Here is an 18,918-nt window from a genome sequence, read left to right on the forward strand (position 1 = left end):
GAGTTATTGTAGATTTGCCGCAGATGGACTGGATTAACTACTTGGCCGGACAAATGAGGAGCGCTGAAGGCTCTCACCCGGTAGCTGACTCGAAGGAGAGTTACGTTTACATATCATAAAAACGAAAACTCACCAACTCATTCAGTCAGAAGTCTCAGAAGCTACAAGTGCTAGGAGATTGAAATTTTGTATGGAGGCTCACTAAGACTTTGCAAAATATAAGGGAGGGGTCCAGGGGTTAATAAAGTGACAAAGACAAAGTGACAAAGACGAACTTTAAAAATGACAAAATATCACACTTATTATTAAATGTTTCTTTATTCAAATTCATAAATAAGTTAAATAGAAAAAAGAGACCGTTTTTTGTCACTTTTAGATTTCATAATTTGTCTTTGCGCTAAGAAACTACCCAATTGTCCATTACGCTAAAGGAATTGTAGCGTTGACAGCGACTTTCCGAACGGCGACCCGCGCTACGGCGACTCTCTTTACGGCGAGTGGCCTTATTTTCCCTTTACGTCGAGCGAGTTTTGACGTTATTGTACAGTTATGGTAAAAACTGTTTTGCTGTTTTCTTATACTTTTCAGTTCGTTGTTTTTATATAACTAGTAGTGTTAGATCTATTCTTTTTATTTATGATTTGGTTTAAATAGACAAATACTTACAATTATTTTTCATCTTATTATTTTCCTAGTTACTTACCTTTTAAGAAACTAAATAATTATAGGTATGTGGAGAAAATGGCTGCAACTAATGAAACTCCATTTTGATATAATAATATATTTTTATAAACATTGTTTTAAAAAGACCAATACCTTCTTTATATTGTGAAATAATACAATAGTTCTACGGTAGAACTGATCAGTTAGAACTACAGGGAATAAAGGACATAACATAGCATCACGTCTGTATCCTCGAAGGGGTAGAATATTGAAAAAAAATTAAGTATATTTATCATGTAAATACAGGCTGGCGCAAACATAGGCCTCGTTAAATTCTGCTTTAAAAATCTTGTAATGGATATTTCGAAGGATGAAACTTCCTGGGTAGCCTCTGTGTGGGGATGAGCCCACCCTACTTCTAGGACGCCGTCGGCAGGGCATTGAGAAAGGGTTGGTCCCAGGGCATGGGTGTTAGTTGCCGAACTCAGAGAATAAAAGGGATCTTATCCTCGTAACGCCGAAGCATAATTACGATTTCGAAGTAATAAACGACGGTGGTACCTTGAAAAGGACCAAATTTTTGTAGTCGTAAAGGCCGAGCACTTCAAGTACAAATTTTAAAGTGTTAGAGTTATCCGATCGGGTTCAAATTAAGTGGAGACCTATGTAAGGATGAATAGAAGACATTTTTGAAAAAAATTACGTTTTTTTTTTAGTTCTTCCAGAAGGACTCCCGGTTTGAGTCACTACTTTTAGTAAAATTTGAAAAATATTATTATTATAAAGGGTTATGTATTTTTTCATTAACATACATACCTATTTGTACGTCATAAATATGTGTATATACTTACATATTTAAATATAAAATAAGTAACGAGTTTTAGTTTTTATGATGTAGTTTGTGATTAGTCCCTCTGGAAATACATTAGGTTTATATTATTAGGAAAAAAAAAATTCATGGTGTCAGTTTAGATCATCATTAGAAGGAAAAATGAAATAAAATGAAGACGGTAGTTTTTTTTAATCATAAGATCACGTAAGCAAGTCAGTCTATATCGGTATGATTTAATCACATATAACAATTTAAAAAACTTTTTGAAAAATATCCGGACATGACACCTAAAGTCCCTTGCAAAGGACTAAAAAAGTTTGCTTTCATATTGCTAACGATATCGATACAAAATTGATAAAATAACTATGTCATGTTGTTGATTATTATCTTACCTGCGATTTCTGAAAATAATGTGTATGAAAAACTACGAAATTCGATTATTAACTTGATTTTTTTTTTACCTCGTCGCCGTGTGCGCGCCATCTTTACCAATAAAATGACAAATTACGACAAGTGATACATATTTCTTTTTTATTAAAGCCACCTATTCACGAAATTGAATGAACTAGTTCATAGACAAAATACTTTTTTCTCAATCGGCGCAAAGGTTTGAATTAAATTGACAGGCAAAGTTTTGGTACTTTTAAAAGTACCTTCGTTGATTATTAGAACAAACTATTTCAAAACCTTCGGCCTTTATGACTACAATTATTTGGTCCTTCTCAGAGGACCCCAGGGCTTACGAGGTTAATAGAGTGCAAAAAATAGAGAGTAGGATTGGGCGCCTTCAACAGGATACTCTCTTATTGCAAGCAAAGCAAAGGGGATGAAATTAAAAATTTCACTTTTAAAAAATGTAAGTATATTAATATTACTTCTTCTTATACAGCAAAGAGTTTAGCACGTCTAGATTATTTCATGATAACACAAATTTAGGAATAATCCTGTTATTACAATCAAGCAAAGCTTAGTCAAACCACTTAAACGCTAAAGTTTCACCAAAAAAGTGATATATTAAGTGCCTGGACGGCAGGTCTTAGGCAAAATCATGAAGCAAACCGATGGATAGCAGGTCCTAGACGAAAAGCATGATGTAGATGTAGAAGACAATTACTCCGAGTGTAAGCACAACATTATCTTAATGGGGAAATCCCCAGGTAGCCCTTGAAGATAGACATCCAAGTTGGACTTTGAACCCTGCAACAAAACGACATATCACAGGTCTGTCTACCCCGTTAAGTCGCGGAAACATAGGTAAACCACATTACGTGTGACGGTATAACAGCATAATCGATAGTCAATGTACTAAGCCATTGTTTTTAGGTGGTTTTCCAGTTATTATTCTGAGGGTTTTACACTGAAAGAAAGATAGTGAGGTTAAGCCATTGTCATGGACATGTGGAACTTATTTTTAGCCAAAGTTCAGAGATAATAACCACAAAAAACTCACCAGAAGATCTTAACGTCATTTCAATATAATTGACGTGGCCTATACACCACTTTAAAAAATAAGGCATGCAAAGGGAACTTAACCCATACAGCCTAGTCTTTGGTCATCTTAATCTTTTTTAAGTTGCCATCGTCATTCGATAATGTTAATTTGACACAACTTTTTCCAAGCGCGGAGGCACACACTCGCATGCGTTTCAGCCTTGTCGGAAGTCTAAAAACAGGTGTTACAAGAATACCAAACATAACTATTATGTTTAAGTAGGTACCGTGATTATAATCATTAAACCCGTAGCCTGAATAATATAAAATAAATTTTGATTTAGATAAGTAATACCTAATAAGTAAGTACCTAAAATCTTTGTCCCTGGCTCCAAATGCGTGGAGTGTTTCTTCTATAGGTATAATTATTAGTTATTGCTGTGCTGTAACGTAACACACAATCAAACTCACTTTCGAATTTATTCTGTTATATTTATTAGTTAGGATCAAATAAAATTGAACAATTTTAATAAATTATCATATCATGTAATCTTCTTTCAATCTAATTTACAGTTTTTGGTATGTATGTTTTGACTGTTTAGTATATTATAAGTAATAAAATTACAAATAATAAATAATGTTCCTGTCATGTCCAAGTCATGTCAAGCATTTGTCATGTCTATTCTTATTAATATAGAATAAATTTCAATTTCATTGTAAAAATTCAATAGAAGTGTCAAAAAATTGTGAAACAAGGATGAAACAAAGTACTCCTATTGTGTGGTTATCAGTGTTTGGAATTATTCGTTGATAAATTTTGCCAAATAATCAAGAAAAAGAATGGTCGATACTGGACTGGTCGAGTTACCTATATGCTAAGGTTGGACGAAATTCATTGAACGTTACTCTCTGATGTGAATGTTACCTATACATAAAACAGTTTTTCAAAAATTTTCGAAAGTTGGAAGACAACGAATACCGTTTACCAATTTCAGAGTTGATCAGAAGGAAAGGTTTGTCAACAAGGTAATTCGGCTATAATTACCTTTGCTATTAAAATATATGTAAATACCTAGGTATCCACTTTCATTTATTTTGACATAAAAATACTCGAATAATCTAAATAATCGAATCATTGCTGCTTATCATCGTTATGTATCATAAAGAGTGTCACTCTTCCCTGGTAACACAAGTTGCTATTGATCTGTTAAAAGCCACCAAGATTGCTCATGATCCAACTTAGTGCGAACTTACTTGTATGCTGAGGTGGTGAGGTGAAAAGTCTTAGTCCGGGATAAGAATTTAGGCAATGCCTGAGAGTAACCACGTGGGCGCAGGATGATGTTGAAGCGATAGCGGCCGGAGTGGACCTATAGCAGCAAGCGCCTAACAAGTACGGTAAAGCTACGGCTGTTTGAAGAGTACATCAGGTGGGATTCATTATTTTTACGTTCATAAGTAATTAACGAGGTGATGCTCTCCCAGCGAACCCGCTGCAGAGTTTATAGGTTCTTCGAGTACTAGAGAGATAATGGGAATACGCCACACAGTGTACGAGAAGAACACGAAAGGACGTCGAAGCTTATGTGTGTGCGCCTGTTCTATAGGCACAGATATTGTACTAAGAATTATTAAATCAAGAATTATTATTCTATTTATAATTAGCTCGTGTTGTTGTTTTTGTAATTTTTGTATTGTAGGTTAAAAACATAAAACGTTATATGTATAAATAAGAGTCTATTGGTGACAATGTGTTTTATTAGTTTAAACCTCTCCACATCGGTTCTTAAAAGTTATCACATCATCATCCATCATTGCTGCTACTAAAACTATCATTTATATATTAATTGATAAACTTAATTATACCTAACTGTATAAAGTTCTACCTACGCAATAAGGCCGCTTTTGTAACAACTATTACTCTGAAATTGTTTAAATAATGTGTTTCTTCAGTATCCAATAAGCACTTTGTATTGTATTGATGACAGACTTAAATGAGGTTAGGCCGGACATGTTTGTCGCATGCTCGCTGAGCGGTACGCACGGATCGTCACGCGTTGTGTCTTATGATGGCGCAACGACATGGACTCTTGCCGGAGGGACTGGCCGGAATGCGCTCAGGATCGCGATAATGGGAAGAGGAATAGGAGGCCTTTGCGCAGCAGTCGGATCTTGTAGGCTAGATTAGGTTAGATTGTATTGATAATTGAAAGTAGGCGCCAGTAACCAGCCATCCGAAAAAAATATCGAGATAAGATGTAAGTATATATACCTAGTAGCTTTGTATCACATATTTAATCCCATAAGATTACTGCATTTATAAGACAGGCTGGAAGGTTTCCAAAAATGTGAAACAAAAATGAACCAAAAATGCAATTATAACAGTGGAAAAAAAATATTGTATGTAGCGTGATTAAAATTGTGTTTTGAACTGTACATGTAAATGACAGATGTGATGTCAAGCAGTCGCCGTGCAGGGAGTCGCTGTCCACGCTACAATTCCTAGAAAGTACACAATCCCTTTGTCGTGTTTTACGCCATGCCCGGAAAAACAAGTAGCTGGCAGTACCTGGTAACGATAATATAAAAAAACCTAAAAGAATTCTCACCTGGGGTCGGAGTAGGCATTCTTGATGTTAATATGGTTCTTGGTCTGCGCCGCTAAGCCTGCTACTCCAACGCCGAAGGGTATCTTGATCTCCTGAGTCCGCGTTGTCCTTAGAGCGTCAGTTAGTTCTGTTGACAAAAGAATTACAATTTAGTAGAGTTGGCAACCTCCATAGTTAGATATCGTAACCACCAAACTAGAGCATAACTCGGACACTCCATTGAAAAATCAAATTCAAAAATATCTTTATTCAGTAGGTAACATAGTTACACTTTGAATCGTCATTTTTTACATAACGAACGTGTCATCGGCCTAAAATTACTGCAGCTTCTCACAACCTGTATAGCCGGGGAAAAGAAGCTGCAAGAAAAACCACGGCACAGGGCCCTAGACGTTCTTAAAAAAAAATAAACATAAAATATTTTTATACAATTGAATACATTTTTATACAATTCTTACTGTGTGCCGTCTTAGCGCGGTTTGCGCGCGCTCTCCCTTACTCCTTACCAGCTTACGGTCATTTAGACTAAAGCATAAAATAAGGAATAATAATAAGAACGGCAACTCTCCGCTTCCGCCAGCGTCTGAACCGGACTTACTTTAGTTTTCAATCGTATGGGCGTCAGATGTCACACACAGATGCGCGTGTACAATAACGTCAATGTGTAGTGTCTGTGTAAAACGAGATTTTTTTGTACAAAGTGTCCGGTGTGTGACTAAAGTAAGACCCAGAGGGGGTGAGGTAAATGTAGCTCGGCGCCCGATGCGAATTGATGCGGGGCGGAGAGTGTCCGTTCTATACGTAGTATTATTCTTTACTCTTTGCTTTTAATTTAAGAGTATTAATAGCTTGTCCGGTATTATTACTTTATACAACCGAAAACATTCTTACAACACATAATTAATATATAAGGAACGACAAAGTTTTCTCTTACTGCGTGCGTACGTAAACAGCCTATATACGTCCCACTGCTGGGCACAGGCCTCCCCTCAATCAACCGGAGGGGGTATGGAGCATACTCCACCACGCTGCTCCACTGCGGGTTGGTGGAGGTGTTTTTACGGCTAATAGCCGGGACCAACGGCTTAACGTGCCCTCCGAAGCGCGGAATCATCTTACTTTTTCGGAAAATCAGGTGATTCAAGCCTGAAAAGTCCTTACCAAACAAAGGACAGTCTCACAAAGTGATTTCGACAATGTCCCCATCGGGAATCGAACCCGGACCTCCAGATCGTGAGCCTAACGCTCTAACCACTACACCACGGAGGCTGTTCATTCTTAATTTAATTATTAAATAATTACATTTCAATTGAACAATGGTTGTAGGCCGAATACACAGCGTGTCATTAAGTATTCAAAGTTAAATTATAGGTAAAACTTTACCTTTCTCATCCAATATTCAAGTAAATTCGATTTAAGGATTACGATAGGTAGGTAATTATTATGAACGAATACTTAATATTTCATCAAAACTGTAGGTGGGTGCTGACTGGTGTTACGAGGCGTAATGTAATGTGTTACACAGCGAGCATTAGTGCTGTCAGTACAGGGAAATATGGCGCTCGTAGCGAGCATCAACACTGATTTTAAGCACGTGACGTAACATTATATGCTCGGTACAAATGGTACAATACGCCTCGTAACGCCGGTCAGTATTCACCTACAGCTGATTTCGAGGTAGAATACTACGAAGACATACTTGATTCGAACCAACCAACTGGATTTCCACGGCTCTCTTCTCTTTAATCGATTGATATGTGCCTTTTTTTTTTTTTTTTTTTGACGTGACTTATTGTAGATTTGCCGCAGATGGCATTAACTACTTGGCCGGACAAATGGGGAGCGCTGAAGGCTCTCACCCGGAATTGATATGTGCCATCCCTAATATTAGTTCACGAAACTCGCGCAGCAATCGGGTATCATTTTTTCGCAGTTTTCAAGGTAGGAAGCTAAAAATGGTACATGAGGAAAGGGGAACTGTCTTACACCGAATGTTTGGTTAGCGAAGCCGCGGGTAATAGCTATTATGTATATGTGTACCTATATATGCTCTTAAAAATCAAGATAAAATATGATTTTCCTTAAGTAAAAGTTTCTACTGTTGTAAGTTGGCACGGTGCCCGCGAATTTTAGTTCAAGGGAGTGTAGAATTTAGGTATTGCTATTCATGTCTAGAATCTAGAAGCGCTAGGTCAAAGTCCTGGATATGACTAGGTCTAGTATATTATGAACTGTGATTATCCATCCTAGCTAAATGTCACTAAAATGAACAAGGGGGGTTAAAACAAATGGATCTTGCTTTAAGTTTACGCGGTTATTATCATAATTAAAACACATAATAACGGGTTCTTACCGCGTTTAAATGGGGATATGAGACTCCCGATATTTCGACACTGTTGCAAGTGCCATGATCACGGGATGACACTTGCAACACTTGGATCATGGCACTTGCAACAGTGTCGAAATATCGGGAGTCTCATATCCCCATTTAAACGCGGTAAGAACCCGTTATTATGTGTTTTAAATGGATCTTGTTATCTTAAATAAATAATAATAAAAAAAAATGCCACATCGAAGCAATAGGCTAGTTTCTAACTAGTCAAATCAGTTCCTTTTTACTAAACGTCAAAACACGAAATTACTATGGAATTTGTATGAAAAAGCACACTGCGACGTCACAGAAAAACGTGATAAAATGTCGGACTTATTACGTTTTTCTTAGTTAAAATTCATAAATAAGTTAAATAGAAAAATCTTTTCGTTAGTTTTAGATCCGTCGTTATTTAGTAATCAGAATTTCATAATTTATCTTTAACCTAGTATACGGCCCAATTCATCTAAAAAAGCAATATTGCTTTTTGACATTTGTTGGCATTTCGCACTGCTGCTGCTGGCACTTCGTGCAAATGTCAAATTGCAATATTGCTTTTTAGATGAATTGCTTCGCTGTGGCCTTTTTAGCCGCCAAGATTATTGGATCATCCAGCCTTGTGATAAAATATCACACCACATGATGCCTCTGGTTTACTTTTATTTATTTCTTGTTGCACCATACGGCATCCAAGTCTAGAAAGTGGTTGTTTACTGGTTGTCTGGAAGAAATTGCTCTAGAGCAATAAGGCCGCCCAAGTTGTACTGTATCCGAGTATAATGTCTGATTTTTAAAATTATGTTCTGTGCAATAATTACGTAACACATATATATTGTTTTTTTTTATTCAAGTTAAGTAATTTATGTTGTCAAATTGTGTATTTAAATGTCTAAGTCTAAGTTTGAAAATAGACGTTTATTATTATTATTGTTAACATAAATTAATTACTCAGTGGTTTAGACCCGAGCTGGGATTCGAACTCTTGATACTACGAAGTTACTCACGCTTATATAACGGTAAAAATATCACCTCCATAGAAACATAATGAAACTGTTATTATTTTTGACTTTCTAAAAGTGGAACGCCATCGATTCGCAAGTTTGTACGACATAGATTTACAGGCCGTCCTATTTTTAGTTTGTTTGTCACCACACCCCCGGAAACACGCGACTTGGGGTTGGAACATAGAATAAAGAACGCAACAAATTGAAACTTTATCTTGTATGTAGGAAAGTGATAATACTATGGAAGGATAATGAATGGACCTGTGTATGTGCAATGTCTCCGAGAACGACACGTCCGATAGAGCGAAGTGGAAGAGAAGTACGAAGAAGGCAGACCCCACCATCAGATGGGAATAATAAATGCCAAGGAGAGAGAGAGAGATGGTATGAATGGAGGATGGTTAATGAACGGGACTTAAGGCAGTTTTAAAAAATAAGAAAGGCGAGTCTATGGTGGTATGTCAAGGTTAGAGGATAAGGGAAGAAGTGTTTAATTGGAAAATTAATTAAAATACAAGTAGTGAAGATAATTAAAATATCCCGTTTTATTTCTGTATCCCACATGTATATAAAGTCCACTGCTGGCAACAAATCCTGAGAATTTGGTTTATGTGGTGTAATCCAAACCAGAGTTATTAGGCTTCAAAAAATCGACGAAACGTTATGAGAAAAGGTTGGTAGCGCCCCTGCCCTTCGCTTTGCTCGTCTTGGCGGGGGCACTTCCATGCCCCTAGATAATACGACGTATAGAACGGTAACTCTTCACCCCGCACCAACTCGTATCAAGTGCCAACCTCACCCCCTCTGGGTCTTACTTTAGTCTTACAGTTACTCTGGACACTTCATAGGTACAAAAATATCGCGTAAGAGCGAGGGAGATAGACAGTCCGCGAAAGAAAGATAATTTCACATTAAACGTTCTTCATGGTTGCCTGCAAATATTCAGTAGATTCTCAATACATTCATAATGAAATGAAAAAAAGATATTGGCCACGATTCCTGCAGACACCTCCTTATTTTACTTTAAGTTATACCTGTCATTTTCTTACCCGCCGAAAAGGAAAGGGACGGATGATTGACAGCTCTTAATTTAAGGAAGAAAGAGTAAATGAATGAATAACCCGGGCGCATCAAAAAGGTATCTCGCTGGTATGCAAACCGGTTGACGTGTGCTATCAACATAATTCTGTCGGGTTATTGGCCAATGTAAAATTTTTACACGATTGTTTTAGATTTGTGCTTAAAATTGACGTGTGTTCCATAAATTTTATGCTTGTCGATTACCCGTCCCTTTCCTTTTCGGCGGATAAGATAATGACAGATATGACTTAAAATAAAATTAGATGGTGTTTACAGGAATAAGCACCATTAAATATTATCTTAAAGCAAGTTATAAGTTATGGCCGGTCATAGGATGGGTGACCACAAAAAAAAAAGTTTTCATCTCAAGCTCCTCCGTGCTTCGGAAGGAACGTTAAGCCGTTGGTCCCGGCTGCATTAGCAGTCGTTAATAACCACCAATCCGCACTGGGCCCGCGTGGTGGTTTAAGGCCCGATCTCCCTTTCCATCCATAGGGAAGGCCCGTGCCCCAGCAGTGGGGACGTTAATAGGCTGGTGATGGTGGAAGTTATAAGCTATAATTGCAAAATTAACTATTGGCAGTTAACTACTGTTGACCGCGCGCTCCTACATACTCCTTACTTAGAGGAGATGAGGTCGATGCGAATTACTGTTCTTTACGTAATATTATTCTTCATTCTATGCTTTAGTCTTTAAAAAACAGCGTGCATTTCGCATCACCACAGGGCGCGACTTCATGCCGAATAATGTATAGCTTTACCAGGAACTTTGCGAAAACAACCACTTACGTCATAATTTGCAAACAAATGGGGTGTTACACTCAAATGTGTTTTCTAATACATGTTTGCTTTGCAAAGTAATGGGAAAAGAAAATGTTTTGCATGCCTGAAGTTATTTGAAAATAAAGCTCTTTATTTGCACCTAAATGAACATTTTTTTTTATAAAATGGAGTTATTTTATTTTAAGTAAGTACTTATAAGGAAAAATACAGCACGGAACCCGCGCCCACCTTTTTAAAGGCACGAAAACAAATTATGTATTGGTGCTAATTCCTGTAAACCATCTACTTAAATTTATTTTAAGTTTTATCTGTCATTTTCTTATCCGTCGAAAAGGAAAGGGACGGGTAATCGACAACCATAAAATTTTTGAAACACACGTCTTAAGCACAAATCTAAAACAACCCTATAAAAAAAATTGCATTGGCTAATAACCCGACAGAACTAAGTGGACAGCATACGTCAAACGGTTTGCAAACCAACAAGATACCTTTTTGATTCGCCCGGGTTATTCATAAATTAAGAGCTGTCATTCATCCGTCCCTTTCCTTTTCGGCGGATAAGAAAATGACAGGTACCTATAACTTAAAGTAAAATTAGGAGGTGTGTGTAGGAATCGGGGCCATGCCTTTAATTTTATTTTATAGACGGCGATACGACTTACCATCTATCATATTGGTCTAACAGAAAGCTCGGTGAGGCGTGGGTATGTATTTAGTTCATATTACGATGGATGTACATCTGACTCTGAATACCCTTGTCATTATAGTCGTTAGCTAATGTTATGTTGACAATTTTATTTAACTCAGATATACCTAAAGTTCAGAAACTAACACTCTATGGGTATAGAAATTAATACTATAGGTATTTAATAATTGATTAGTAAGGTAACTGGTTATTTCATTTGCAATTATGTAAAAACCTGCAATTAGGTACTGTAGTATCGAAACGACACTATCGACGATACAAAACAGTTGCCTATTATAAAGTGCATTCATACTTATATCCTTGACGAAATTGTAATTATTTGCTTACAAGAGATCTAACACATGATTATTAGTAGGAACAATATAATATAAAAGACTTAAACAAAAATGGTCGTTGAATGTTTAATTTATACAATCAATGCGCAGTTACTCAATACTTTATCATTTATGGACGCGATTCAGTGGCCATTTTGTGTTTCTATGGTCCGACACAATATGTCATTAAAATGGAATAATTCGAACCAAATAAAGAGACCACACACAAAATTTATTTTGCAACACGCCTTAAAAGAAACGCATGAGGAAAAATACTAATATTTATTGTTTAAATAATTATTATTTATTTTATTATTTAAAAAATCGTATTAGGTATCAGCGAAATTGATTTAACGCATTTCATTTAAATAAGTAAATATTTAATTGGGTAGTTTCCTGTCACAGATAAATTATTAAATTCTTATTACTAAATAATGACACTTCTAAAGATAACAAAATACGTTTTCTTTTTTCTATTTAACTTATTTATGAATTTTAATTAAGTTAAATATAATAATAAGTGCGACATTTTGTCACGATTTTCTATGATGTCACGGGTTGCTTTTTCATACAAATGACATAGTCATATCATGTATTGGCGTTTGGTAAAAAGTAACTGATTTAAATCGGACTCCAAGCAAAAATATTTCTGATAAAGTAATTATTTTCGTGTTAGGTAGATTTGGAATTAAAATGCAGCTTAAACTATATAATGATTCGACATGCTAGTAATGATACAATCCCTTTTACGTGATGTTTGGGATGATTAAGTAGCTGAAAGCGTGCTAGTTTTCTCTCTTTCTTCCAGTCTCCTCTGTGTGCATTATGCTTTAAGACATTATATAAGTTGACCGATATATTGAACAACTTCTAAAGAAAACCTGCACTGTGCTAGTAAGGCTTCAGCCAGAGAGGTGACATTTACGAAAGTAGAACACGACGTAATTTCTTAAAAGATGAGACATAAGACAAGTGGAGTACACACATTAATAGTTCGTTAGTTCTGTGCAAAAAAGTATATTTGATTTGCTTTTGATTTGATTAATATTCACCATAATCATCCCCCTAGCATTATCCCGTTTTTCACAGGGTCCGCTTACCTAACCTGAAGATTTGACAGGTCCGGTTTTTTACAGAAGCGACTGCCCGTCGAAGGGAAAACCAGCGCAATACAGGTTATGTCACATACCTCCGAAATTGCATATATCGGGAATGTGGGTTTCCTCACGATGTTTTCCTTCACCGCTGAGCAAGTGATAATCATTTATGATCCAAATATTAATACACACATTACACACATATACACATTAATATTGTAAAATATAAAATAAGAAGACTTACAATAATTCTTCACTAATCATACATTGATTTTGTGTATGAGCGAGCATCCTTACTTATCTACTTCGTGCCTTTATGATTCTAGCTTCTAAAGAGCAAAGGTAAACAGAAGACCTACAAAGCTAACATGCGAAACGTAATAAAATTATCGATCGATTTCATACATTTCGTAGAAATCGACAAGTTTGTTTTTTCCCTAACATGCGTGCCATATGATTTTGTTCGTATTTTGACAGAACGACTTAACTTAATTCGGTTCACATAATTAGCTAGCACCAATCGACAAAACGACATAATTGGTGCCGAGACAAACCTCTGTGGTTTAACGGCATCATTCAAACCATGTATTTAGATTAAGGATATAAAGAAAAAAAAATAAAAAAATTGTGTCCTCAGAATCGATAATGACCGTGACAAAATTTTATCACGTTGCGCACGTTAGCCCTACTGAAATATTTCGAATAAGTAATTTATTTAAATACATAATATTTTGAAAACTATGAGATAACAGCAGAAAATGAATATTTTTTTATTGTTAACTGTTTTTTTAACATTCGTACGAACGGCCTACGTAAACTGTATTCTCTTTACTAAAATAACACTTTTATTATTCTTAATGAGTGGTTAGACATGGAATATAAAACATTTAAAAACAAAACGAGGCATTGTTTACTAAAAGCCTCGCCCTTGGCTATTTAAACTTTTTTTCAGTAACGCTGGCCGCTTTCAAGATAAAACATTTTGTAAATAGCCGTGAGAACAATAAAGAAGAAAAATAATTTTCTTTTAATTTAAATGGCGATCGCAACTTTTGTTGCCTCGCAAATGGCCAGTAAAAATACGAAACTGTAGAAACGGTTTTTTATACCTACCAAATAAATTCTTTTTGGAGAACTTTTATTTTTTTTTCTTCTTTATTAAGGCAGCACCTAATTACAATAAACAAAGGCTTATCCGTTTACTCAGGTATTTAACTTTGTAACGAGGGACTTTCCAGGCTACGTTCACCAAAATCATTATAGATGGCGTTGTACAGCTTTAACGTGATAATTACTTATTTTCTCATTACACGGGTATTTACATAATTATTCCAAAATACAATGTAATGGCAGAAGCATATATAAAAATATTTTTTGCTTGATATTTGGATCACATTATGTATATAATTATGTTGCTACTTACATTGTTTCTCTTTATTTTGATCAGAATAATAATGGGTGGAACATGTAATTGTGCCTGGGCGTAATAAAAAGGGTCATCATCTATACCCAAAAACGAAGATAAAAGATACATGTTTGTTATCCATGAAATTAGAAGGTTAAACGAAGGAAAATTTATACAGCGCTATCTATATTATTATGTCGATATTCTCCGTTCGCGCTTGTATCGTATTGTAAGTAACTACTTACCAGTTTGCGACCTTCAATACAAAGCACTTTCACCGACAAAATGCCTATTCACTCTAACTTATTGGAGTCTACGTCAATTGGCTGTTCATTCTCCTGTCTTACAAAAGGAATAATAAACGCCTGTGTCGAACAAAACTAGGAAATTTTCTTTCGAGAACATTTTTATATTTTTTACCGAATATTTTCATAACGTGTATTCTTATGTTGCTGTTAGCATTATAAGATCTTTTACTCCGGCCCAATAGTTATAATGTACTCTCAGGATGTGGTAGACCTCCCTTCCAAAAAAAAAATCAAAGAAATAAATAAAAAAGTTTAAAAAAAATAAACACAAAGAAAAAAAACACTGGATCTTATTCAGCTAATGGCCCCGATTATTGCTGACACCTCCTAATTTTATTTTAAGTTATTCCCGTCATTTTCTTATCCGCCGAAAAGGAAAGGGACCGATAATTGACAACTGTTAATTTTAAAATGAAAGAATAGTCCGGCCAAATATAAGTCTCGCTCATATGCCATATATTAGATATATTATGTATATCTCGTGCGATGCGATAAACAACGAAATTCTATTAGTCCACGCTCATCTCCCACTGTATTCGCAAGGTCTTCCCATGTCTTTATTTTTTCAAATGTACTTAATCAATTAATATTTAAATAAGAATCAAACCTGTATCTCTGGTGACGTCGAAGAGTTTGGCCTGCAGGTATCTGTGGGGTGGTATTCCTTTAGCCAGGAACAAGCTGCCTCTGTCTGCTGAAGTCAGGAGACAGACATTTACCAGGATCTGTGGGCAAGTGAGTAAAAATATTGTTATTTTATTTTATTTTTGGTAATCCTTACTTAGGTACATATTATTTAGAAATAATTTATTTATTATATCATATTAAAAATAATTGATATATTTATTTATTATTATTACCAAAAAAAATAATAATAGGTATTATAATGATAAAAAGTTATTTTAGTTTAACTGTGAGAAGTAAAAGGTGGTCTTATAGTTTTGTTTTATTCAAAAAAGGATCTTTTCAAAATTTACAATTCGTAGATTAATAAAAAAGTAATTTTTTTGCTATTCCATTGATAATAAAATATATCCGTTTATTGAAAAATCACACTGTCACGTCACTTTATTGCGTGACATTTAAGTTTTGTTGATGAAAAACACATCACAATGCAGATTTCAAAAGGACGCTTATGTGGTTTTCACTATAAGGTGTAAATTTTTAGTTTTCACAAGTTTACCGCACTACTAAGCACCTACTAGTTGATTCGAACGAGATATTATAAGTTTTAATCCACTAAAACTAATGTGCTACCCCTTTTCCTCGCGAAGGGTACATCGAGCTATTATCCAACGTAGTTGACTATGACTTGGCTTAACGACTGACACATGTCAATAGCTTACTTTGCTTAGCTTAGCCTACCTTATACAAGAAAAGGTAATTATTAAGTAATCTGCGGGCCCATAGGATTAGGGGGTAACCCCGTTAAGTCGGGTCTGAGCTTGCCCCAGCCAATCAAATAAGGGTAAGGGCGCCAACTATGGAGCGTTTTCATTCTACGTCTATTCAAGGTTGGTGATTTGGGCATTATGAACCTACTTTCTATAGTCATAGTGTTATTTTTCTTTTCCTTCGTATGAGAAATATAGTAATTGGTAGTAGTTGGTGAGATAATATTGGAAGTCGAGTTGCAAGAACGTTTGACTCTCACTGTGAAGTAGCAGCTTCGAATCCAGCACGGGCGCAAACCAAAGATTTTCGAAATTATTTTCGAATTCATATTTGTATCAATGATTACTTATCACGAGCGGTAAAAGAAAATATCGTGAGGAATTAGACTTCAGAGGTATGTGACCTAACCTGTATTTGGCTGGATTTCCCTTTGCGTTGCTTCTGTAAAAAACCGGAGCTGTCAGCCAAGAAAAAACTGGTCTTCAGGCTAGGAAATCAGAATCTTTTCGCGTTCTATACGTTTGTTTTATTTGTATTTCTGTGTCGTATGTTACTTCTGTGTATTGCTAAATTGTTTAATAACGTTAAGCACATCACCTTAAAAGCAGTAGTAATATATTTTACTCCGAATCCAGAACCGAACCGCAATACTATTTAAAACCTTGCCCTAAATACTTATGAACAGCAGATTATAGATATAAATTATCATTTTAAACACGTATATATATATATACGTATATATTTTGATACCTAACCTGGATAATTTAGCAGTTCTGGCACCAACCGAAGGCCGCCTTTCAACGGCGCGGCACTAAATTTTCATCGGAAGCCCTACTACAGACGGGGTAAACTTGCTAATTGTTTTAACAAGGAATTTGTATACGAATAAATGTGTGTTATTATGGAGGTTTAGAGGGCTATAGAGTTTACATGCAAAGGACAAATAGATATAAACATAGTACACCATGATACACATAACCTAGTAGGTATGGTCACGAGCATTAATATTTTACATTTTGGTACCATGTCACATTAACTTTTTTGACAAATTGAACTGTAAGTCTCACTAAATGTCAAATATGTTAGTGCGACAGAGTCCTAAAGTGGGTACATTATATTGCTCATGACTGTATAGATTACAGTAAGTAAGTAGAGTGAATTATGGATAACAGAATATAACGGGGGGGATTAATTATCATATCAATCATAATTATCAATATATTTAATAATTATTAGTAAAAGGTACATCCATCAAAAGATGGCTTATTACGCACGCTTCACCTGACTTTCTGTTAGACTCAATAATAAACGTAATAGGCTAGATTACAGTCATGTATAGGTGTAGGGAGCGCTGGTAATTTCAATAAAACCCCACACAAACAATTGAATGAACTGTATTACTTAGGATATTAATTTAATTACAAGATCCAAACATTGAGACGCGTTGGCTTGCTCGCGCTAGAGATGTGACTGACCATAAATGGTAGACTATTAGGTATGTCCCATACATAAATTGGGGACAGCAAAAAAGTCAAATTTACTGTTATACAAAACAAATTATTTAAATGAATTATAAGTTATACAACCATATTTCTTATTTTATTTTTTGAAACTTTGAATTAATTAAATCTTAATTATAAACCTTATTTTGTTTTTTATTATACTATCAACTTGAAACCATGAAGTTATACACAGGTATATAAACTTACAAATTTTGTATCAAACCCCTACTTATCACATGTGCTATGCATAACAACATTATAGGTACCAAGATTGGCAGTAAGTAAGTATTTAAAAACTTTATATCAGTGAACTAAATCAAATACTAAGTTATTTAGTCATTACATTATAAGAATAATCTCACATTAAAATGAAGCTAAGAGAACAATTATCACTTTACTCCTGTGACATTTACATGAATGGAAAGTATAACTTTAACATAAAATTATCACTAACTTTAGTGAGAAATAAAGTTAAATTCACATCTTATGATTTAAGTAATTAAATTTAAGGATTACAAGCTAAGCACAGCCATATATCCTTATTTAGCTTAAAAATTAAGAAATGCTATTGAAAAAGCAAATTAAGGAAATATTCAGTATTTTAAATTATCTGCAAGGATAGGCAGTAACTGAATAAGAAACACAATAGGTATCACATATTAGGTATTATTAGCTACTTTATATAAACATAACAGGTTTTTAAACCTTATATCGCTGTGCAGACCAGCCCTACGAGAAATTCTCTTGGGATCAGTATATAACCACTGGCTGCAGCAGGAACACAAAAAATGTATTCAAATACAACAAGATTACTAAGCCATCTAAAGAATTAGTTAACAATAAATGTTCTGCAATTACAATCAGTAACTAAATATTAATTTATGCTTAATAATAATACTTGTTGCACAATAAAACAGTACCAAAAATAAAAGTAACAATTATGTATGTAGCACAAATGAGAAGGCATAGCCTTGTACATACACCTGGGAGTATGACCAGCACCACAAATCCAGCATGGTAACCACCACAAACCTATTAATTTATAGGTAGGACACAAACTTTTGTCACACTAGTTCGTATGACAGTACCCTTACTGGTTCTGACTGTTAAAGCCCTGACCTTGCTATCTGACCCTGGAAATACCTGTTCAACTCGTGCCATTGGCCAGACCAAAGGTGATGTATTATCCATCTTTAAAATGACCAAGCTATCTTTTTTGATATTAGGAACATCATGGTGCCACTTTGGCCTGCTCTGAAGCTGTGTCAAATATTGCTTTGACCAAGTCTTCCAAAAACTTTGAATCATTTGTGTACACTGTCTCCAAAATGACAAGCGACTGATGGGAACATCTGTAAGATCAGGTTCAGGATAAGATGTTAAACTGGTTCCAGTCAAAAAGTGTGCTGGAGTTAAGT

General features: G+C 35.2%; 1 protein-coding gene across 2 annotated transcripts in view; it reads right to left on the bottom strand.

The window, feature by feature from the left end:
• LOC126377003 (cGMP-specific 3',5'-cyclic phosphodiesterase-like) overlaps positions 1-18,918 on the bottom strand; it is a 171,478-nt gene that overhangs the window by 19,565 nt on the left and 132,995 nt on the right. For both annotated transcript variants that reach the window (XM_050024579.1, XM_050024580.1), the window contains exons 5-6: positions 15,211-15,328; positions 5,536-5,662 (exon numbers count right to left, since the gene is read on the bottom strand). In XM_050024579.1, coding sequence (XP_049880536.1) covers positions 5,536-5,662; positions 15,211-15,328 — 245 coding nt within the window. The remainder of the gene's footprint in view (positions 1-5,535; positions 5,663-15,210; positions 15,329-18,918) is intronic.

This window comes from Pectinophora gossypiella, chromosome 22 (assembly GCF_024362695.1).
Source record: "Pectinophora gossypiella chromosome 22, ilPecGoss1.1, whole genome shotgun sequence".
Taxonomy (NCBI): Eukaryota; Metazoa; Arthropoda; class Insecta; order Lepidoptera; family Gelechiidae; genus Pectinophora; species Pectinophora gossypiella.